The sequence below is a fragment of the Syngnathoides biaculeatus genome, chromosome 3, assembly GCF_019802595.1.
Source record: "Syngnathoides biaculeatus isolate LvHL_M chromosome 3, ASM1980259v1, whole genome shotgun sequence".
NCBI classification, from domain to species: domain Eukaryota; kingdom Metazoa; phylum Chordata; class Actinopteri; order Syngnathiformes; family Syngnathidae; genus Syngnathoides; species Syngnathoides biaculeatus.
The window spans coordinates 23,832,310-23,856,569 of NC_084642.1; the positions used below are offsets into that span (position 1 = coordinate 23,832,310).

A 24,260-nucleotide genomic window follows, 5' to 3' on the forward strand; every position below is an offset into this window, starting at 1 on the left:
CCAGTCTACATAAAATTGTTTTGCTCAAGTTGTTGTGGCTTTACTTTTGGGTTGAATCTGACACTCGAGCGTAACACTGAGCTATAAGTGAGCTCTTGAAATTGCCATTTTCTATTCTGTTATAAGAAGCTTAGTTCTCTATTCCTGTTGGAGTGCACATAGACCTTTTAAAAGGGGCAAAACATTCCTTCAATTGCTAGACAAAAATACATTTATCTTGAGCAGATACTGTAAAAGATATTTACGTCTTTTTAAACAAACGAGAAAACCATGGTTACCTGTACCAAGCTGATGGGTTCCTATGAAACGACATTTAAATTAGTCTGTTGAAATAACCTCTTGTTCTATGTTGGACTTGATTCACTGTCTGTTTCACTCTGTTGTATTCCATGGCTTTCTTTTTTTCCCCCTCCAACTTGTGTTCATCATTAGTTTCCTGTTTCCCCTTTTGAGTTGAGGGTTGACATGTCACTGACTTCCATTTGACTGAAGAGAAGCAAAGTACGCTAGACAAAACAATAGTGAAAATATGTGGAGAAAAATATGGATGTTTTTATGCACACTCCCACTTGGCAAAAATCATACTCATCGATTGTTTTATTAGCAAACAAGTCACATCTGTTGTAAATAATTTTGTTAGACTTACAGTGCATAACTTCAAACATTGCACTTAATGCTCAACAATCTCAGACAATATCTGAATCATTACACACAATGCCCAGTTTGTAACCCAAAAAAAAAAAAAAAAACTGGTAAATTGACCACTCCTCGGACAAGGCACCATTTGGTCAAGTAAAAATACCTTCAGGTGGGACTCAGTTACTTGGATAGACTCACTATCCCCTGTACATATTGGACAAACCAGAGGAGAGCAGAGCCACAGACTCTGTGATCGTGATGTGAAACGGAATGATAGCTGCTACCTGGGCGCTACACGTCTCTCCATGCTGCAGTCTGTGCATGCTTTTCACAAAAAAAAAAAAAAAAAATGTGACGCAAACTAACACGTGGTAACCAGTTCACATGATTTTGATGTGTTGTGAAGGTCCTACCTGTGGATATTATAGCTGCTAAATCAATAGAAATGATTAAATCTCATCTTAAGACATATTTTTACACTGTTAAAGTACACATGGGCCTGTTTTACTACTACTACTACTACTACTACTTGTTCTCTCCACCTTTTTACTTGTTCAGAGAGGGGGCTAGGTGGTGATGACCAAATGTAAGGGTGTTGCTCTATGGATTCTCCACCAACCGGCTGGGACAAGATCATAGGTGGACCACTTCCCGGTAGCGTCACTCTGGGAGATTCTGCTTCAACCAACTGCGCCGGGTCCTGAGACTGAACCACTTTCTAGTGGGCATATCTATCCGTGGCGCTTCGTCTCATTATATGGACTCTGATGCCATTTTACAAAACTAACATTCTACAGTATGAGGCCATGCGATAAATGTTGCCCACTCGACATCCATTGCAGCCTGGTCAGTCTGGAAGGTGGAGCTCCTTCATCCGTAGTCCCTTCTTTTCTTCCCAAATAGGGTTTTCAGTTTTTGCTTGCCCAATTGGGTTTGTAGGTTAGGGGACATTCTCAGTTTTTGCCATGTGGGGCCCTGTGAAGTACTTTGAGCCTCTTTTATGTGTGGCCGCTTACCAGTTGTATGGCGGTTATTAAAAATGAATGTCATTTTTAACTGTACACTTACAGTATTTACACCATTAGTAAGATTTATGTGAAAATACAGTAAAGTTACAACTTCTTGGGCTACCTGTGGCATCAGCTCAGAGGTACTCAATTCTTTGTTAACTAAGTTGAAATTGTGTGTCTACTTATCACATCTCTTTATTAACACAATGACACTTTTACAGTTTGTGAACTGACCAACATGAAATGTTGGTGGGACATTTGCATTTACTATACTCTGAGGTTTGGTTGATTTACTTTTTGCTGGAATCTGCAATAGCTATAAAGTCAACTAGTTTTCATCTCAATTACTTTGCTGACGAGGCCTACTGTTCCTAATGGCACAAAAGAATATAAAGTTTATGCCAGTTAATTATAAATAAACCAACACAACAACAGAAAAAAAGAAGAAAATCTGTGAAAGTAGAGTTTCAGTTCAGCACTGACTTCACAGGGGCTGATTGCATTTTTTTTCCCCATTTTCTTTGTCTTTTAATAAACACTTTGAAATGGCAGACATCTATCTGGTTAACAAGTAAATTATTTTTGTTGCACCTTATCCAAATTATAAATTGAACATCAATACAACATCCCTGCATGTCTCATGCTCCTTTCTTATATTGAGTTGTGGAAAGTCTTGGCAATCTCGGTAAACTATGTGAAGCTGAGGACCACATATTTTGGGTAAAAACATTTCCAACATTGACAAATCATCCATACATCTATCAATGAATCCATCCATCCATCCATTTTCTGAGCTGCCTATCCTCACAAGGGTTATGGGAGTGCCAGAGTTAATCCCAACTATCAACGGGCAGGAGGAAAAATACACCTTGAACTCATTGCCAGCCAATCGCAGGGCACATGAAGACAGACAACTGTCGCACTCACAATCAGACCCAAGGGAAATTTAGAGTGTCCAATTAATGTGGTCCTGGCCGTGAACCCCAGGAAGGGTGTGGGCTAAGACTGAGTACCAGGCAAGGTGCTCAGAGCATATGCCCACCAGCTGTCCATCATCTTCTGCAAGATCATTAACATTTCACTCGTCCAAGCATCTCCACTTCTTTGAAATCTATAACAATCATTCCCATCCCCAAAATGGAATCCTGAACTCGTCTCAATGACTATGGCCTTTTTGCTCTTACAGATATCATTATGAAGTGTTTCAAAAGGCTGGTTCTCCAGTACATTAAAGACTAACCCCCCCCCCCCCCCCCCCCCAACTTTGACTCTCACGTGTTCACATACCGGGTGAATAGAACAACAGAGGACGCGTGCTGCATGCTGTTTTGAGTCACCTGGATCAACCGCAGAGCTATGCTAGGATATTATGTGTGGATTAGAGCTCGGCCTTTAACACAATCATTCTGGACATTCTGTTGACTAAACAAGACGTCCTGGGCCTGCCTCCTCTCACATGGACATAGATCAAGGACCTTTTGACTACCAGACCACATACAGCTACTGAGATTCAGCACCAACCTTTCCTCCACCTGCACACTGAGTATTGGCTCACCACAGGGCTGCGTGATGAGCCCCCTCTATACTGTCTTCATACCGTTGATTGCAGCCCAGTCCACAAAAATAACATCATCATCACTGACAACACAAGGGTGATTGGTCTGATCTCAAAGGGAGACGAGGCACTCTTCAGAGAAGAGGTCCAGAATCTCACAAACTGGTGCGTAGACAACAATCTGGCACTGAACACTATAAAAATAAAGGAGATCATTGTGGACTTCAGGAGGAACAGAAACAAACCAGCTCCTCTCTTCATCAACAGCGTGTGTGTGGAGAGAGTCCACACATTCAGGTTCCTGGAAGTGCTGATTTCTGGAGGACCTCTCCTGGACAGACAACACTCAGCAGTCATCAAGAAGGTTCAACAGCGTCTCCACTTCCTGAGAGTCCTCAGGAAAAACAGCCTGTACACAAAGTTGCGGCTGGTCATCCATTCACAGCCTGCTGATATTTCCATTTGATATGGGAGCTGCACTGAAGCAGACTGAGCAGGGCTTCAGAGGTCATTTAAAACAGCACAGAAGATAGTTGGCTGCCCTCTCCCCTCTGAGGCAGACATTTATTCCTCTCTGTGCCTCACCAGACCCCAGAACATTATTAAGAACACTACACAGCCCAGCTTTCAACTGTTTGTGTTCCTGTCATCTGGAAGGCGGTACAGATGCGCAAAAGGAAGGCCCAACAGACTGAGAAAGTTTTTTTTCCCGCAAGCCGTCATCACTCTGAACGCTCATCGTTCCTCTAGCCATGCTGTTTAATGCAAAGGCACGGTGATTTCAATAGCTTGAGAAATACTTTTTAATACATACCATTTTACACGTGTATTTTTATTCTTATTTTGCTCTTATGTATGCACTGACTCAGGAGAGGCTCTCCAATTTACTTGTACAGTTGCGTGCGATGACAATGAATGCCATTAATTCATTCATTAGAGTACCTACTAATGCTATTGCACTGTTTACCGTCTTGGTAACAGTGTTGGTGCTTCTGCTCAGTTTGGTGCCTGCGTAACTCCCACTGGTTCAGAGTCAACAAATACAAAACATCACCTACGTAATGTCCATACTTAGAGTATGCATCTCTGTTTCAAAGCAACAGGCAACTCGAGTTCGCTGGCCTCTTAATGTAAAACAGCAGTTGAATGATGACTGCAGGGACCTGCAAGTGCCGCCCCCAGCCTGACTTACAGTTCCAAAGCAGTGTTTTTCTAAAATGGCTGTCAGCTCCTTTTGGATGAGTCTGTGATTTCCTCTGTGGTGCCATTTGAATTGACACTACATGATTTTAACTTAATCGATTATTCTACACTGTACCGTGGTCATTTCTCCCGTCAAAAACGGTGTATTTTATCTGATATCACAGAATTGTAATATGGTTCAAGCATTCAAATATCAATGGTGCAAGTGTGTATATACATACATACATACATATATATTATATTAAAAGTAACAAATACTATGCTGGGCATTACAAGTTCGCCAAGGTCATAACTCATTTTAGTTGCATATCAAATCAGTTTTCCATGTTAAAATGAACTAAAATACCATTAATCTGCTCCAGACCCCCCCCCCAAACCAAAAAAATAATAATTCTACCCTTTTTTGTTACACAGTGTTCCCTCACTACAACGCGGTTCACTTTACACAGCCACACTATTGTATGCATATTTTGTGTGTATGTGCAATTTTATACTGTCGAGCAGGCTTTTTTTGACAGCGTATGAATGCGCATTGTGTTCTATACCTGACTCGCTAAGGGAAAGCCCATATTGTGTTCCTCGTCCCGATGACTAAAGGACTGTAGACCATTGTCAGGTGTGGGCGGCAGGCCCCGCGGCATTTGGGCACACCCGCACAAAGCGTCATAGCTTCAGTTCCCTCGGCGACCGCCAATCCCCACTGTGCACCCGAGCTCATTGTAGTTTGCTTAGTTTAATGGCCACAGTTGTCAAGCGATCACGTGCTAGAGGAGGAGGAAGCACTTTCTCAACGCTTGAGTCCGCTTCTTCGTCTTCAGCACAAAAGAGCCACACTGCTAACGTCAAACAATTATGTAAATTAGGGAAGCTTAACGCACTCTGGACTGTACAGAACACTCGGTGTGGAGGATATGGATTGACCTTCTGCGAACTTCACTGAGCTCAAGTGCGCTCCTCTGGGAGCGAGGTTCGGGGGCCACCACAGGAGCGGTGCACCAGCACAATTGCCCACCCTGAGCACCGGGGGAGGCCAGCGGGCCCCACGGCATCAGTTTTCAAATATAATCAAAGGAGGCATGTCTGCTTATAAGAAGATTCTTGACCAGAAGGAAAAAAAAAAAAGACCGCCAACAACGACCCATAGCTATGTTTTTCCACCCGCAACCAAGGTGCTTCAGCAGAAAGAGACACTACAGCAGAGCAGCGCCAAGAGGAAGAGGCACGCCCAGAGGAACTGCATAATATGCATGAGTCGCTATCAATAATTTCTTGTGTCCAACGTCAGATTGATTATCCATCCATTTTCCAAGCCACTTATCCTCACAAGGTTTGTAGGAGTGCTGGAGCCTAATGCAGCTAGCATTGGGCGAAAGGCAAACAACACCTTGCACTAAACAGTCCGTCACAGGCCACATAATTGACACCATCACTGAGCGGGAATTGATCCCAAACTACCTGCACCCAAGTCAGGTGTGTGTACCACTATAGCATTAGTGACCTTAGATTGATCATTTCATTTTTATTTAGTTGTTCATTAAACAGCCGAAAGTGTATCAAGTCTGTGGCTCTGTTTGTACACATGTGACAGAATATCAGTACTATGGTTGACTCCCCCCCCCCTCCCCTTTCACTCAAGCAGCAGGATAATTGAAGCCCCCTTTAACACAAAGCAAAAATTTGGCTCATAATTTGGGGCACAGAAAAAGTCAACCTACCAATACATTTTATTGTTTTACATACACGAGTGATTAGTGTTGTTGCTTGTTTATTCAGGGCCATTGGTCTCATAGCGCTTCACCGAACTGACCTTCATGTTGCCATTGTAGGATGAATTTTCACTAAATACCTCATTCGCATCGGTGAATGTGTGGATAGGTTTTAATGTACCACACAAATGTTTGGAAAAAATCTCTCATCCACAGTATGAGGAAGTGTTTCCAGATACTTGAGTGGTTCTTTACGAGTCCACACATATTCAATCATTACATTCATCTAAAGGAAAGGCAAGCTACGTTGTTTCAATACTGAATTCTTACGTGGTGACCATCTGGCAGGTTCCGACCTATAATCTCAAGAGATTCAGTGTGGCCTTGAGCTCTGGCCACAACAGATATCTGGAAAAACTGTAGTTATAAATACCCATCCATCCATTTTCCATGCCACTTATCCTCAATAGAGTCATAGGTGTGCCAGTCTATCCCAGCTTTCTTTGGGCAAGAGGCAGGGTACACCTTGAACTAGATGCCAGTCAATTGCAGGGCACACAACCAACAATTCAGACTCACATTCAAAACTACGGGCAATTTAGAGTCCTCGGTTAACCCAACACGCATGTCCTGGGGATGTGAGAGGAAACCAGAGTGCCGGAAGAAAACCCACACAGGCATGGGGAAAATGTGCAAACTCCAAGGCTGGGATTTGAACCAAGTTCCTGAGAACTTTGAGGCAGATATGCTCACCAGTTATCTATATAAAAGTTTATAAAATAAATATTTTATACAATCAGTACTTTTGATCATCCCACAGACGCAAAACTGGCTAGTAGCAACATGATGTGTTAGCAGTGTATCCACACAAATGTAAGCAATCATGTTCATGAAAAGTACAAACTATTACACATATGCTAATATTTCGTTGTGTTTTGTTCCCGGTTATCATTGCTCAGCGGGAGAGCATTAGCATGTTTTCCCTTTTTGTTCCTCAAAAGGCCGGATCACACACACTGAGATAAAGACCTTTTAGTGCGGGGTTCGTTCAGCCTCCTATCCTAAACTGGCTTTCATTAAGTGCAGTGGTGCAATAATCTTGGGACTAGAGATGAAGTGATGGAGAGATGAGATAAAGACATGCTGGGATGATTATTTCGGTGAAGCATCTACTGTTAGGGACTCACTTGATACCCACTGTTCAGCCAGGCAAAGTCTCTCTTTCTCTCTCTCTCTCTCTCTCTCTCTCTCTCTCTACTTTGGACAAAAACTCTCCAAAGTAGAGAGGCAACACTTTGTTGCCTCTTTCTAGAGCCGCCTGAACTACATTCCAAAATGAACATACATTTCACAAATAATCACTCAGTTCCAGTAGCCCCCCCTCAGCTTCGAATTTGAACAGCCTGTTAATCAGAGAGTGTTTGTAGAACATGGGACTCTCCATTTTTTAAACTGAGTTGTCCGTTTAACTGGGTCATAAAAGCTATGATAGATCTCGCCAACCATAAAGATGAGTATACACAAGTGTGAATTGCATAATATCGCCACCTACAGGAGGCCCCCTATCACATAATACTACAGTCGTAAGGTCTCTGTTGGATATTGTACATACAAGTTGATTTTTAAGTTAGTCTAATTTTGAAACATTTTTCTCCTGTGGCTTCAAGGTGACAGCAAAGCACAAGTTTCCTAGTGGACAGCGCAACAATCTGAGCAAAAAAAAAAAAAACTGTAAATGGGTGAGTTTTCAGAAAATAGAGTATAGAGTCCTTCAAAAAAATCTGTAACTATAACTGCATCTGTGAATCTTGAACATTCACGACACTGAAAATCTAGAATAGAGTAAAACTACTTGTATTTTCAAAACTAATTTTAGCCACAACAGGAGGATATTTGCAGATAATAGTTTAACCTTGTGCCATTTTTGTAACATACTACTGGAATTAAGTTGTATGTATGTTGACAGACAATAGCGGAAAACTTCCTTGAGCTTTGTGTTTCCTTTTTTTGTTTTATAGTGGATTCATGCAAGAAAAACTTGAATTAACATGGCGGGAAGTGAAATACTGTCAAAAATGTGCTTTTCAAAAAGGGGAGTTTTCACTGTACAGTGTGTGAAATGAAATCATGGCACTTATGTTTGTCAACTGTAGAACGCTTTTTAGTTTCCCAGATCAGCAGTCGTGCAGCTCAACACTGGTAACCAAGAAACCATAAGGATAGCAGATTGGAAGCAATGGGTAAGTGCCCACATGTCACATGTATTTAAAAAAAAAAATAAATAAATAAATAAATAAATAAACAACTGTGAATCCTGGGTCTCCTCCATTTTTCAAATTTGGACAGCTCTGCCTCATATTTGGCTAATTAGGTGTTCTGCATCCTGCATTCATTCAATCTTAGCTTCTGGCATACACACAAGCGCACACTCTCACAAAGCCTCTATTGCTCCTAAATGCATCTTAAAATCCAAGGATACAAAATTTGATTCAAGCAAACTGTGTTTGTGCCACCATCCTTAAAGTGTTATTTTTTTTCCAACAGAAAAGTATTTAAAAAAAAAAAAAAACATTTTCTTAAATTTTTATGGGTCAGGCTTTCTAACAGTATTTCATCATCCTCCCAACAGAGAATCAAATGGAATGTATATGTTCACTTAGAATTATGCCCAGAAGCACCTGGTATTATTAGTGTCATTGTTGCCAATTGTGTATTTGTAGACAATGACGGAGGAAACTATTATATGGAAACACAAAGCAAGGCGTAGTGTTTATACATTTCTTTGAATCTCACTCAGTCTAAAACACATAAACACACAACAAATACACTGCACCTTTTTTCATTCTACACCTTTTATAGCCTGGAACAATAAATTTAATGCTGAGGGCAAAACACGAGTACAGAGAGATCTCTGAAAAAGCATCTGCATCTCTTTTCAACAGTATACGTCAAGCAAAGGTTTCGTCAGATTTCTGACACACCAACTGTTTAACAGACCTTTGGAGCAAGGAAGTCAACCTTTTGACTAAGCTTTATTTCATATCACTTCGTCGCATCCAATCCCCCTAAAAATTCAAGGCACACATGGCACAATGATGCATTTCGTGTAGATAATTCGTAACGGGCATTTTTGGCACCAGAGAACCCAAAGAGCGGTGGAATACTTTACCGGTTTAGATCCTGATGTCTTGTGCCATCATTTGTGTGCTTTTTGATCAGTTACATTTGGGCAAATAATTTCCCACAAAACATGTTTTTAAAAAAAAAAAAAAAAAGTCCAATAGGCAGTATGGGTTTTCTGTGTGTGAGTAGTCACTACGTTCACATTTTGAATGCTGTAACTCTGCTCGTGCAATGATATATATATTTTTTTAACATTGTTCAGTCATTGCTATTTATTTATTTATTTAAAATCAATCCACAGGATATAAAGTATTCAGAAGTTTAATTTTGTCTCTTCGTTTGCTCCAAAAGTATGTTCTGATGCTTTTGCTGATACATATGTGTGTAATTTCATTGAAAATGCTCTCATGTGGATTTCTGCTCCCCCACAAATAGGAGTATTTGTGAAGGAGAAAGCATGTGTGAGTGCAAGGAGCCACTAAGCATAAAACCAGATATTACAACTTTTCGTTAATCTTACCTCGAAATATGAAAGCTTTGCTGTTGTTGTGAAGTCCGGCCACTTGGGTAATTCCATAGGTAGCGTTTGCCAAGTCGAGTTCATTAATTATATCAATTTGGTAGTCTTCATCTGACCCAAAAGCCAAAACTGGTGAAGAGAAAAAACAGACCGGATTTCAATCAAGCAGCAGCACACCTTCAGTCATGACACATTATTGCTGCGGCCGCTGCTCATCTTAAATTGTGCGGTTGTGTTGTTCATGCATGTCATGAATGTGATTCTTGCAATGAAAATGCACGCTATTTGTTCGCAGCTCACTCTTGTATTCCCTCGCTGCGGCTGGATTAGGCGAAAAAAAAAGAAAAGAAAAAAAAAAGAGTTGTTCTTATATCGTACATGCTCTTACTTTGCAAACGGCAAATGATTTCAACAAATATTTCACCATGTTTTCAATTGCTCACTTTCGCGTAAGTGAGAAATGAGGTAAAGATAAGCAACAAGAATTACCATCGTCATTTTGTCAAAACTCCTTCGTCTTACCTGGTTTGGAAAAAAGGAAAAGGTACAACAAAGCCCCGGAAATATCCATTAGTGCTGGAATTGCGCTGTACAGAGTCCTGAGCCCAGCGTTTCGCTTCATCCACGAGCACCTTGGTCGGTGTGCGCTGCTCCCACTCAAGACTGTACGTGCAAGAATTGAGGAACGGTCCACAAAACAGGAGCAGGGGATGCTGCAAAGCATTAAAGCGTCGCTCCGGTCCTTCAAATGCAGTCACGCGGTCGCTCCTTGCAGGAATGGTCGAAAAGTTCCTTGTTTATTTCATTTGTGAATTTCAGTTGACTTAAGGGGGGGACGTGGTCAAGAAAGAAAGAAGCATTCAGTGAAACCCCCGTCTTTCAAAGTTCCAATGTTAGAGGTTAATTAAAGGATATTTAACACATATCAGTAATTTAAGGAAAACCATAGATAGATAGATAGATAGATAGATAGATAGATTAGATAGATAGATAGATAGATAGATAGATAGATAGATAGATAGATAGATAGATAGATAGATAGATAGATAGATAGATAGATAGATAGATAGATAGATAGATAGATATGCATTGGATTGGCTATTGGATCCTGCCGATATTTTTAGTTTCACAAGTCATATCACAATAAAATATATAGTAGAGTCAAAATTATTAGCTTTGTTAAGCCTTCCACCGGTTTGAGAGACAGCAAGTGTTGGGGTCATTGTGCTCTGATTGCTTTAACCTAACTGAAGTCACCGGTTAAAGTGACTTTATAAGTGGGACCTCTGGAGCAGGAGAGAAGATTCAGTTCAAGATGGATGATTCAGGACTGCGAAAGCATCATTCCAAAAGTAAAATAAATTAGATTATACTTGAGAAAAGGCATTGTTGATGCACACAAAGCAGGAGATGGAGTTATCACAGCATTCTCAAATGTCAAGAATTGCAGCGAGAAGCATTGTCAAGAATTGCAAAGACAGCCAATGGTACGAAACAAGCCTACCAGAGGTAGGAAAAAGACTATTTAAAAGACTGGAAACAAACTCAGTGAGAGATGTGTTGAAAGACCACAGAACAATGACTTGTCCAAGTCTGGAATGGTGGTCTCGGAGAAGACAGTCAAAAGAGTCTTGCAAAGGAATGGACTGCAAAGCTGCAGACCAAGAGAAATTCACATCTCGTCAAAAACATAAGTTCGGGCCAGACTGAAATGTGCAAAGGACAATTTAGTAAAAGAATATCCACGTGCGTCAGATTAAAGAAAACTAAGGCTCTTTAGCCTTTGAGACACTCCTTATGTATGGAGAAAGAAGGGAGATGCATAGAACCCAAAGAACACAGTGAAACATCATGGTTGAGAGTATTTTGCCATGGGGATGCTCAAGAACATTTGGAAGTGGGAATCTTATCAAGGTGGAAGGAATCTTGAAGGCAGAAGGATATTTGAAGCTCTTGGAGGAAAAGTGCAAACTATCAGCAGCAAAGCTGGGTATGAGTCCCCGCTTGGTTTGAGAAGTGAAAACAAACATCTATGGCAAGAGACCATTGAGAGCTTTGCCAAAAAGAATGAGCCAGGATTGCTCAGAAGATGTATGTGATACTGGTGATAATGGAAAACTATAAGAGACGATTGCAAGATTGCTTTTATCCAACAAAAACAACACACAATTGCCCATTACAATCAGGGGACTAATCATTTGTCCCTGCCAGTTTTGGTTAAATCATTTCTGTGTAAAGTAAAATAATGGAGCCACCAAAATAAAAGCAATGTTTGGTAAAACTGTTTAGAAAAATTATTTTATAGCATCTGGAAGATGCTTTGCCAAAAATGAAACGGGATATATATCAATCCATCCATTTTCTTTGCCGCTTATCATGAGGGTCACGGGGAGTGCTGGCAGGAGATGGGGTACACCATGAAATGGTTGCCAGCCAATCGCAGGGCACATCGAGATGAACAGCCCCACTCACAATCACACGTAGGGTCAATTCAGAGTGTCCAATTAATGTTGCATGTTTTTAGGATGTGGGAGGAAATCAGAGTGACCGGAGGAAACCCACGCAGGCACGGGGAGATCATGCAAACTCCACACAAGCGGGTCTGGGATTGAACCCGGGACCTCAGAACTGTGAGGCCGACGCTTTGCCAGCTAATCCACTGTGATATATATATGTATATATAGTGCTAGATGTAGCAAAGCAGCCCCAGAACATTAAAAAAAAAACTCAAGTGCCCTGCCAAAAAGTTCCATATTCAACATTATGGGTTGTCAACATGCAGTTTGGCAAATTCCATTCTCACTTTTTTCTGATTTCTTTTTAACAAGTCTTGCCTTCACTTCCTCTAGTCCATGTTTAGCGTGGTACACCTCACATCAGGAAACACCACAGTGATTACTTAAATGCTACTTAGGGAACTTTGAAGTCACAAAGATGTAAGATGTTTAGTTTTCATTGAAAAGGCAAATTATGCAACTGGAAAAAAATCCTGTATATCCAAAAGTGTAATTCACATCTTCCAAAATAGTTTCCGAAACCATGACACTTTGTTTGTGGCACATAATAGCAAAGACATTTTGTCATTAAAAGTTTAAAAATATTACTTAATAATTATTGTATTTTTTTTTCTTCGAAACAGCTATTACCTTTTGAATGACAACAACTGCCAATGATTCAGATAATTTCCATGGGGTATGTCTTTTTTATTATTCATAGGTTTTGCAGGGGGGGGGCATATTGTATGTATATCATATATAGATATGTTTACTCCCCCCAGTCCTCCACCCCTCCTCCCTCTCTCCCGCCCTCCCTCCACTGGAGAAAATGCCTACCTGCCACCACTGATCTTCCCTAGCGAGTCCATGGAATTTCTAAGAATTGCTTCTCCCGTCCTTTCCTCTGGGGTTGCTCCACATGGCGAGCCATTAATCATACCTTTCTCCTGCCACCCTCTAATTTGTGTACATTGTCAGGTTGTCTGGGTTACCTGTATCAACCCCAACCGGCAAGAGAAAGGTCAACACTGTCTACAACCCCAATTCCAATGAACTTGGGACAATGTGTTAAACACAAATAAAAACAGCATACAATGATTTCCAAATCATGTATCTACCTATATTTAATTGAATCCATGACAAAGACACGATAGTTAATGTTCAAATAGATGAATGCTTTTAGGAAATAATCATTAACTTTGAATTTTATGGCTGGAACACGCTCCAAAACAGCTGAGAGATGGTCATGTTTACTACTGTGTAACATCACCTTTTCTGTTATCAGAATTAGAACCAGAATCAGCTTTATTGGCACAGCGTGTAAAAACACTCAAGGAATTTTTCTCAAAGATTCAATATATGTTTGGGAATTGAGGACATTTAAGTTAAGTGTTGAAGCTTTGGAAGTGGAATTTTCCCCCGTTTGCTTGATGTACATGTTGGAAGGCCAGTCTCATACCCGCAGTCTTTTAGTATGAAGCCACATTGTTCTAACACATGCAAAATGTGGTTTGGTGATCTTGCTGCAATAAGCAGGGGTGTCCAAAGATGTTGCTTGGATGGCAGCATATGTTTCTCCAAAACCTGAATGTACCTTTCAGCGTTAATGGTGCCTTCACATATGGTTAAGTTACCCATGTCATTGGTACTCACACAGCCCTGTCATGAGCAAGAACGGACCACGACCAAGGGGGTCGTGGCCTCATCTCTGACACCTGGCCAATGGTCACAGCTGTTTCACATGAGGCACTGTGATGATACCAAGTATTTAACTGGAGTTTTGTCACTGGCATTTGCCAGTTCACTGAGTATGCTTCACCACATCCTGGCTTATTCTGCCACTGTGCCATTATAGTCCAGTCCCGCATTTGTTATGCTCTTTAGTTGTCTCATAGTTATCGAGCCTTGTTTCTTGTTTTGTGGATCCTGCCTCCATGGACTGTGTTGTTGTGCACAACTTAGTTGATAATACAGCCCATTGAACATCATGTGTTTGCCTGGGAGTCCTGCATTTGGTTCGCCCCTGCACCGCTGGCTCATGACACAGCCCTGTACTCACAGATGCTGTTTTTTTTAACTTTTGGTCAACAGCAGTCTGGATGGTTCCATTTTTCTTTGTCTCAGAGAACACGACATCCACAATTTCCAAAAACAAAATATGACAGAGAAGCCAGCACCTTTTCTGAGTGTTGTGAATAAATAGCTTTTGCTTTGCAGAATAGAGTTTTAATTTGTTCGTAGCGCTGAACTGTGTTTTCTGGCATTGTTTTTTTCTGAAGTGTTCCTGAGGCCCAGTGGTGATATCCTTTACACGTTGACGTCGATTTTTGATGTAGTGCTCCCTGTGGGATTGAAGGTCACGGGCATTCAATGTTGATTTTTGGCCTTGCTCCTTGCATAGAGTGATTGCTCCAGCTTCTCTTAACCTTTTGATATTATGGACCGCAGATGATTAAATCCCTAAATTGTAAATTGAGGAACATTGTCCTTAAACTGTTCAAAAATGTTCTCATGCACTTGCTCACAAAGAGGTGAACCTTGCTCCATCTTTACTTGTGAATGATGAAGCAATTCAAGATAGCTCCTTTAATACCCAATCATGGCACCCACCTGTTCCCAATTAACCTGTTCATATGTGGGGAGTTCCAAACAGGTGTTGAGTGACCATTCCTTAACTTCTTAATCTTTTTTGCCACCTTTTGTGAATTGTGGTGCAGTCATACTATTCAAAATTAAAGTTTATCCAACCATCCATTTTCTTAGCCGCTTATCCTTACAAGGGTCGAGGGGAGTGCTGTAACCTATACCAGCTGTCAAGGGGCAGGAGGAGGGGTACATCCTGAACTGGTTGCCAGCCAATCGCAGGGGACATCAAGACAAACATCCGCACTCACAATCACACCTAGGGGCAATTCAGAGTGTCCAATTAATGTTACGTGTTTTTGGGATGTAGGAGGAAACTGGAGTGCCCGGCGAAAACCCACGCAGGCACGAGGAGGACATGCAAACTCCACACAGGCGGGTCCGGGATTGAACCCGGGACCTCAGAACTTTGAGGCCAACGCTTTACCAGCTGATCCACCGTGCCGCCAAGTTAAAGCTTAGTTGTCAAAAAAAAAAATCAAGTTTAGTTGTTCAGTTTGAACATTAAATATCTTGTCTTTAGAGTGTATTTAATTAAATATATGTTGAACATGATTTGCAAATCATTGTATTTTGTTTTTATTTATGTTGTCCCAACTTAATTGGAATTGATGTTGTACTTTGTGATTATAGTTGTTAAACAAAATGATCAGTCTACTCCACCTCTGAAAGTATGTCCGACACTGGAGATCGTGTTGTCTTGCAACTGTTCGATCCACTCAAAATATGCTTTGAGCAACAAGCGCCATCTGCAAGTCTTGCATTTTAAAGACAATAAATTTTGACCTCTGTGCAACACTCTCATCTTGAGAATACCATTGCTCAAAGCAGAGGGTGATAATGATGTGATAAATACCAACACTGGTGCTTCTGTTTTATTGATTTTGATTTTATCAATCACCACACTCTTTATATTCGTAATCATTATTGGTACTTTTTATTATTTTTTTGGTCCTGTTTAGCTCTTACATAAAGCAGAATGAAGGATCTGTAAGCACTTTATGCTGAAACAGTTTTAGTGTGTCAGAGTGGAGGTTTTAAGCTTCCACCTGTCTTTTCTTAGTCTTATAATTGAAGTTTATTGAAAATCAGAGTCAATCAGTCGAACAGAACAAAGTTTATAAAGGGGAGAGAGAAATGAAAACAAAAGATAAAGCACTAATAGTAAATAGGATGAGAAAACATCATGAACATCATTATATATCTACAAAATGAAATAGTAAATAAGATTGCGGCAGAGGGCTGCAGTGCTACACATTGTGAGGAAAGGACGGGACAAGATAGACGAGGACAAGGACAGGAGAAGAAGAAGAACCCAGCTGTACAACTGAAGTGTGTTGAGATTGATCATGTAAAATATAAAAGTCTATTGGACAAAAGTATACTGTAAGTGAGGGGATACACAAGCAATTTGCATGATTTTATTGTCACAATAAGCGAGTGGCTGCACAACCAGTGAAAGAATCCCAGGGGTGTGTGCCTGTGGACACATTCACGTCCATTGATAAGGCTTTACAAGCACAAAGACTGACAGAAGTGTCCAGTAATTGCTGTGCTCGCACTGCGGAAGAGGAGAACCCCACTCAATCGATTGAGGGGCGGGATTGGGTGCCATGGGTCCACCTGAGAGTAAGTACTGGTATTCAGTAATTATATCAAAGTACTCGAGCAAAAAAGAAATCTGATCATAGTACTGGAGTACTCCTCTACTTTAGTAAAAGTAAAAGAGTACATGCTTATCCATGTAAAAAAAAAAATAAGTAAAAAGTAATTCCACATTTTTCAACCCAATAGAATGATGTACTATATCCATCCATCCATTTTCTTAGCCACTTATCCTCACAAGGGTCGCAGGGAGTACTTGAGTCTATCCCAGCTGTCAACGGGCAGGAAGCGGGGTACACCCTGAACTGGTTCCCAGCCAATTGCACAAAGAAACAAACAGTCGCACTCACAATCACACCTAGGAACAATTTAGAGTGCCCAATTAATGTTGCATGTTTTTGGGAAGTGGGAGGAAACCCGAGTGCCCGGAGGAAACCCACCCAGGCACGGGGAGAACATGCAAACTCCACAGAGGCGGGTCTGGGATTGGACCCGGGACCTCAGAACTGTGAGGCCAACGCTTTCCAGCTGCTCCACCGTGCCGCCCGAGGATGACTTTTTTTTCTTTTTTTAACAATGAAACATTTGATGTCCTAAAAATCTCAAAAGACTTTTGGTTCTGGGGATGAACCCAGATGAAATGTCAAACCACCCGCTAGAGTTTGGCAACGTCTCAATTGAGTTTCATTGAAACCAATCGCAGGGCACATCGAGACGAACAGCCCCTCTCACAATCACACCTAGGGTCAATTTAGAGTGTCCAATTAATGTTGCATGTTTTTGAGATGTGGGAGGAAACCAGAGTGCCCGGAGAAAACCCACACAGGCAGGGGGAGAACATGCAAACTCCAGACAGCCGGGACCGGGATTGAACCCAGGGCCTCAGAACTGTGAGGCCAATGCTTTACCAGCTGAGTCACCGTTCCACCCTAATGTAGTATAGTATTAGAAATTTTTGTTATCCTCAGATGATCTGCATGCATTCTTTGGGGTAGCGATGGACAAAGGATTTATTTGTTCAATTGAAATAAAAATTTATATTTAGGTACCTAACAAAGCAACGCCAATGGCGACTGTGGAAGCACGTCCACTTGCCAGATTATATATATATATATATATATATATATACAGTATATAGTGAAGCGACTGCTCCTTCACATAGGGAAGAATCAGATGAGGTGGCTCGAACATCTGGTTCAGATATTTGTAAAATTGTGCGGTTTTATGAAGCCGTCCTCCAAAGCTATTTTTCTTATAAAAAAAAACAACAACCCATGTACAAACTATTTTTTTTGTTATTTTTTTTCATGCCTAAGTGATCAACAAAAAACGATGAAAATATCATTTTATATGACTTTATGATCATTGTATGCCTTTACGGCGTGGCTGTTAAGATGTGAAATACTATGAAAATTTTATGTGCACAATTTTGAAGGGTTAATGCTATTATCACTGTATAAACCCTCTTATACTTAATTTCACCAGCATCACAAATATTTTTTAAAAGTCTCATATTCCAACATTGCTGAGATTGACGAAGAAGTAGACTTTCATTTTGGGTGTAATTATTAATTACGCACCATGATACTTTTGTTTAAGCCAAAGATTTATTAGTTATTCAGGGAGAAAGTTCCACGGGTTTAAATTTAAATTAAATGACCTGGTTGGCACATTGAAGCCAGACAGCTGTTTTGTTTCAGGGAGCTGAACTGAGATGAATTGCATTTTCACCATCACAAGTTCCTTCGCAATTAGCCCTTTTGGGATGGAAAAACAGGCAACAGTGATTATTACTTCAGAGAAAGCTATTATTATTCGAGCAGATATAATTCAATCCTTATCTCGGAAATATGCAGGGTGGGTGAACTTTCTCTAATTGCTTTTCTGCAGTGGGTTGTCTTTGCTGACCTGTGTACTCTCTCAACACAGCAGTCACAGTTTGACAGCTGATTTGTGATAACAAATGAATGCAAGTCACTAGCAGGCCCCGAGCAGCTCGTTCCTTTATACTGCTCATTTTCTCTTCTCTACTCTACTCTCAATTACAAAAGCATTAAAACATGACAAGTAATACAGTAAGTGTGTTCAGAATTTTGAAAGTACATGGTGAATCAGAAAAGCTAAGTAAGAGACACAAATGAATCACTAAAGGAAACAAAAAACAAAATTGATTAAGTAAATCCTTTTTCCTTAGTTCAGCTCCAGTTTTTTGAGATCATCACTTTAGTACGGTTCTTGCTTATGGTGCCGTACATAACGGGTGCATTTCCTTGGCAAGCTTTCATAACTGTTCAGATTTTCATTTATGTTATTAATGAAAAACCGTCAGCCAATATGGGCCCATGCGTTTTTTCACCACAAAACATGATTTTGACGGATACAGCTTTTTGTAACTCCCGCCATGAAAATCCTCTCGAGGGATTTGTTTTTGAGAAGAATCAGGAAGTGACGTAAAGGACAGCTGCGCCCCCCAAGTGGACCTGTTTGATTCCATTAGTTTTACCTCCAGGAAGGTAGCTCGTTGTTTTTTCGTGTTAGCCAAAATGCCGGCTCATTGCATAGCTGGACATTGCTTGAACACTCGGGAGGATGGATTTAGCCTTCATAAATTTGCAAGAGACCCGGTTCGTTGTGAAAAATGGATTGCACGGGTGCAGAGGACGAGAGCTTCGTGGGTTCCAAATAACAGGTAGGCAGTAATGCGCCCCCGGTGTTCAACAAGTACTGCGGCGGCTTTGAACATCCCCCTAAAAGCAGCACGGCTCGGCTCCATTATATGCGACCACGGCGCCGAAAATCAGCCTCACCGCCTGAGGCGCCGTGTTCGGCGGTCACTGCTTCTGCGAAGGCTGCGCGTTGGGCTTTGGGCACAGGGGCTCTGAAGAACCCAGCCGAGAATGCCTCACTCAGCGTGCCGGCTTGACTGTGTTGCCCAGTACTGCGGCGTCTGTGAACACCACCCTAAAGCAGGACGGCGGCTCTGTCATAAGCCACACCAGCCGGCTCATCTGCGATGGCTCATCTCCGCCGCGGAAGTGGATCGGACGGGGATGTGGTTTGGCCGTGATTGCATATCATCTGAATATGGCTCGAAACAATAGTGTAATATTGCCCCGAGGGCTCGAAACAATAGTGTAATATTGCCACGGTAACTTCATTCGGTTGTGTGGTGTTCTCCTTTTCGAAAAGAGCTTCCGTGTCAGAAGGGGCGCGTTTGTCTCCCATTGTTAGGGTGCACCGTGTGTTTTCATTGGCGAATGTCGAGGTGACGTCTTGGACGGAGGATGCAGCCAATATGGCGACCACTTGGATATCGGAGAATGACACTTCTGCAACTTTGCTCATAGATGACGCGCTCTCCACTTACATTTATTTTTTTGTATAGACATTGAAGTGAATAATGTTATATGTATTTTTCATTACAATATCTATTTTAGAATGTTTATAGGAATGACACTTGGGCTTTAAAGAGCGCAATTTTTAAACTGGCTGAATCAAATTTTTGCAATGTATATTTGTTGAAATGAAAGTGTAATTTAAAAAAGATATGGATGAAGATAAACGTCTTTGTTCACCTCCAGGTTAGGCCGATTTACGCTTTACTTGTTAAAGCGCCTAAAGGGGCACCCTGTCACTTTTTATATGTACAGTGAAGAAAATAAGTATTTGAACACCCTGCTATATTGCAAGTTCTCCCACTTAGAAATCATGGAGGGGTCTGAAATTTTCATCGTAGGTGCATGTGAAGAGTTTGTTTTCAAAACGAGACATAGGCATTTTTTTCAGATTTACGAAACTCGTGCCAAAATTATCCAGCTCTGAATGGATAATTTTGGTGCGAGTTTCGTAAATCTGAAAAAAATGCCTATGTCTCGTTTTGAAAACAAAGTCTTCATGTCCACTGTGAGAGCGATAATCTAAAAAGAAAAATCCAGAAATTACAATGTATGATTTTTTTTAATGATTTGTGTGATACAGCTGCAAATAAGTATTTGAACACCTGAGAAAACCAATGTTAATATTTAGTACAGTAGCCTTTGTTTGCAATTAGAGACGTCAAACATTTCCTGTAAGTTTGCACACGCTGCAGAAGGGATTTTGGCCCACTCCTCCACACAGATCTTCTCTAGATCAGAGAGGATTCTGGGCTATTGCTGAGAAACATGGAGTTTCAGCTCCCTCCAAAAATTTTTATTTGGTTTAGGTCTGGAGAGTGGTTAGGCCACACCAGAGCCTTGATATGCTTCTTACGGAGCTACTCTTTGGTTTTCCTGGCTGTGTGCTTCGGGTCATTGTCATGTTGAAAGACCCAGACACGACCCATCTTCAATGCTCTGACTGAAGGAAAGAGGTTGTTCCCCAAAATCTCACAATACATGGCGGCGGTCATCCTCTTCTTCATACAGTGCAGTCGTCCTGTCCCATGTGCAGAATAACACCCTCAAAGCATAATGCTACCACCCCCATGCTTCACAGTAGGATGGTGTTCTTGGGATCGAACTCATCATTCATCTTCCTCCAAACAGTGGAATTATGACAGTGAATATGAAGTTCCATTTTGGTCTCATCTGACCACAAAACTTTCTCCCATGACTCCTCTGTATCATCCAAATGGTCATTGGCAAACTTAAGACGGGCCTTGAGGCACTGATTTAAGCAGGGGAACCTTCCGTGCCATGCATGATTTCAAACCATGACATCTTAGTATATTACCAACAGTCACCTTGGAAATGGCGGTCCCAGCTCTTTTCAGGTCATTGGCCAAGTCCTGATGTGTAGTCCTGGGCTGATTCCTCACCTTTCTAAGAATCATTGAAACCCCACGAGGTGATATCTTGCATGGAGCTCCACTCCGATTGAGAATGACAGTCATGTTTAGCTTCTTCCATTTTCTAATGATTGCTCCAACAGTGGACCTTTTTTCACCAAGCTGTTTCTCCAAAGGCCTTTCCCGCCGTGTGGAGTTGTTCAATTTTGTCTCTGGTGTTTTTGGACAGCTCTTTGGTCTTGGCCATATTACAAGTTTGAGTCTTCCTGATTGTATGGGGTGGACAGGTGTCTTTATGCAGCTAACGACCTCACAGAGGTGGATCTGATTCAGGATAATGCATGGAGTGGAGGTGGACTTTTAAAGGCGGACTAACAGGTCTTTGAGGGTCAGAATTCTAGCTGATAGACAGGTGTTCGTATAATTATTTGCAGCTGTATCACAAAAATAAATCGCAAAGAAAAAAAAAATCATACATTGGAGTGAACACGTTGGATGGGATTAGAAATGTGGTCATTAGAGGGACAGCCAAAATTGGATGTTTTGGAGACAAGGTTAGAGAGAGCAGACTTAGATGGTTTGGACATCTTCAGAGGTGAGAGAGTGAGTATATTGGTAGAAGAGTGCTGAGGATGGAGCTGCCAGGCAAAAGAGCGAGAGGAAGACCAAAGAAAAGGTTGATGGATGTTTTGAGGGAGGACATGAGGACAGTGGGTGTTAGAGAAGAAGATGCACGGGATAGGCTTGGATGGAAAAAGATGACACGCTGTGGCGACCTCTAATGGGACAAGCCGAAAGGAAAAGAAGAAGAAGAAAGCATTGTGATTTCTGGATTTTTTCTTTTTAGATTATCTCTATCACAGTGGACATGCACCTACGATGAAAATTTCAGACCCCTCCATGATTTCTAAATGGGAAAACTTGCAATATAGCAGGGTGTTCAAATACTTATTTTCTTCATTGTATAAAATTTAGGGAAAGGGACGAGAAAACGATTTTTTTCTGTAATCTTAAAGTTGCTGCATTTTATGTAATACGTGTGCTACACGAATGAGGCTTACTTAAACTCAGAACACCCAAAAAACACACAAGTGGAATTTTTTAGAAGATTTAATGACATTTACAAGGGATCTAGAGAAAATAACACTAATAATGGTGAAAGAAAGAAAATAGGCAACGAAAAGGAAATAGAACAACCTGTTCACTCCAATGTATGGTTTAATTTGTCGAGTCAGAGTGAGAGAGCACATTTGAGATTTTGATTGAAACTAGTAACTTCCCCAAAATTATTGAGCACTAATCATATGCACTCTGGCAAACACTTGCAGTGTCTACTCACGAATGCAGATCAGATGGTCTCTGGGAGTGGGCTCTTTGGGCGAGTCTAAATGGGCAGATTTGGTTAAAAAAAATTTGGAAACAAAAACAAAAGAGGTGAAAGAACAAAAATAATTGTTCATCACGCCTCGTGGGAAAAATACGACCGTCTCTTTTCCTGCCTTTTTCGTTCGCAATTTCAGAGCAATCACACTTGGCTGGAAGTGTACCTGGTACTTTGGTAGCAGCTGCTCTGATCGCTTAACCATAGCCCATGGAGACGCTGAGAAACCGAGTATCCAACCATGAAGTCGGGTGGTTAAGGAGCCACAAGCGTGAACAAGGGTGGGTGGGGGTGGTGGGGGTTGAGAAAACATCATGCCTTTTGGTGACTTTGCCTATCATCTTTACTTCATCACGATAATCATCACTCAAAATCCTGTCAAGATTGTAACATGGGAGTTTGTCAAAGTTCTCTTGCATTGGTCAGGGAATCTAGAACGATTCCAACTTATTGATTGCGCTGGAATTGTACACCTCCATTGTTACCAATTCTTTTTAATGACATGACCACATCTAAATTCCACAGTATTTCGCTCGCATGGGCCAGTAGGCCAATCATCATTGTATTTCTTCTTTCTTCTTCCCATGGTCAGCATAGCTAATGAAGTTGTTTATATAATGCACAAGTGAGAAGAGTGCTAGACTGACGAGCTACAGGTTGATTTAAAGTAATTACTATAGATACCATCCATATTAAATTGGGTATACACGTACAATGCTGGTTGAAATTTTGTGCACCCTCCTGACATAGTCAATCTTTTTGTAAAAAAAAAAAAGATTAACATTTCAAACATACAGTACATCCAAATGTGAAATTGTAAAACATACCTGACAAAGAGATAGAGATCATTTCATTCTTGAGTTTTTCAAACAAAAACTGAGAATTGTACATCTGCGAAATTATCTGAACTGTAACTGTCTAACCAGTCTCCCATGTTTATGGAGCTAGTCGAGAGAGGTTTGAGTGATGTCTGTTATTCACCAACCTTTTCAAGTTTCACCATATTTCAGTTGGATCAAGGTAAAGACTTTGACCACTGATCAAATGATCCAGATTCCTTATACTCGTTGCCTGTTACATAATATGGCAGCTTGTATTCATGACTTGTGATTAATGAAATCGATGTTTTTCCCTTCTTAAATAATTAATACTTGGAAAATGATTATTGTAGAGCTAGTACTTCAAAGTAGTAATGATTTATGTGCACATAGGAATTGCTATTTAATAATGAATGTACATTATTAGCTGTGATTTATTAGAATTGTGGTACAGTACTCTTCTTTAAGCTGGTTTTTAATATGACACGGATTTATTAGGAGCATGCCTATAGGCTACGGCAGGGGTGCCCAAACTTTTTTGCCCCAAGATCTAATTTTCAAGGAGCCAACTTCCCACGATCTACCTACTGGGGTGGAGTCGATAGTATTTGTCTTTCACGCTTTCTATTGCTCAGTAGTGCCCAGCTGGTTACACAGTAATATGAATTAGGAGTCGCAAATTTCTAAAAAGCCTGTAATGAAGTAATCTTCTAAAAAAGTCAAATTAATTTTTTAAAGACTGAAATGTGTCCTCTCTTTGCGTGTGTTCCTTCATGGGAGGGACTGTTAACAGT

At 40.9% G+C, this 24,260-nt stretch overlaps 1 protein-coding gene across 2 annotated transcripts in view; it reads right to left on the minus strand.

Annotated features, from left to right (window-relative positions):
• Positions 1-10,694, minus strand: part of LOC133498273 (protein kinase C-binding protein NELL1-like) — a 216,065-nt gene extending 205,371 nt beyond the window's left edge. The window contains exons 1-3 of one of the 2 annotated variants that reach the window (XM_061814900.1): positions 10,279-10,694; positions 10,057-10,077; positions 9,757-9,885 (exon numbers count right to left, since the gene is read on the minus strand). In XM_061814900.1, the coding sequence (XP_061670884.1) occupies positions 9,757-9,885; positions 10,057-10,077; positions 10,279-10,480 (352 nt within the window). In that variant the 5' untranslated portion in view covers positions 10,481-10,694. The remainder of the gene's footprint in view (positions 1-9,756; positions 9,886-10,056; positions 10,078-10,278) is intronic. The other variant, XM_061814901.1, reaches the window with a different exon arrangement.
• Positions 10,695-24,260: the final 13,566 nt, after the last annotated feature.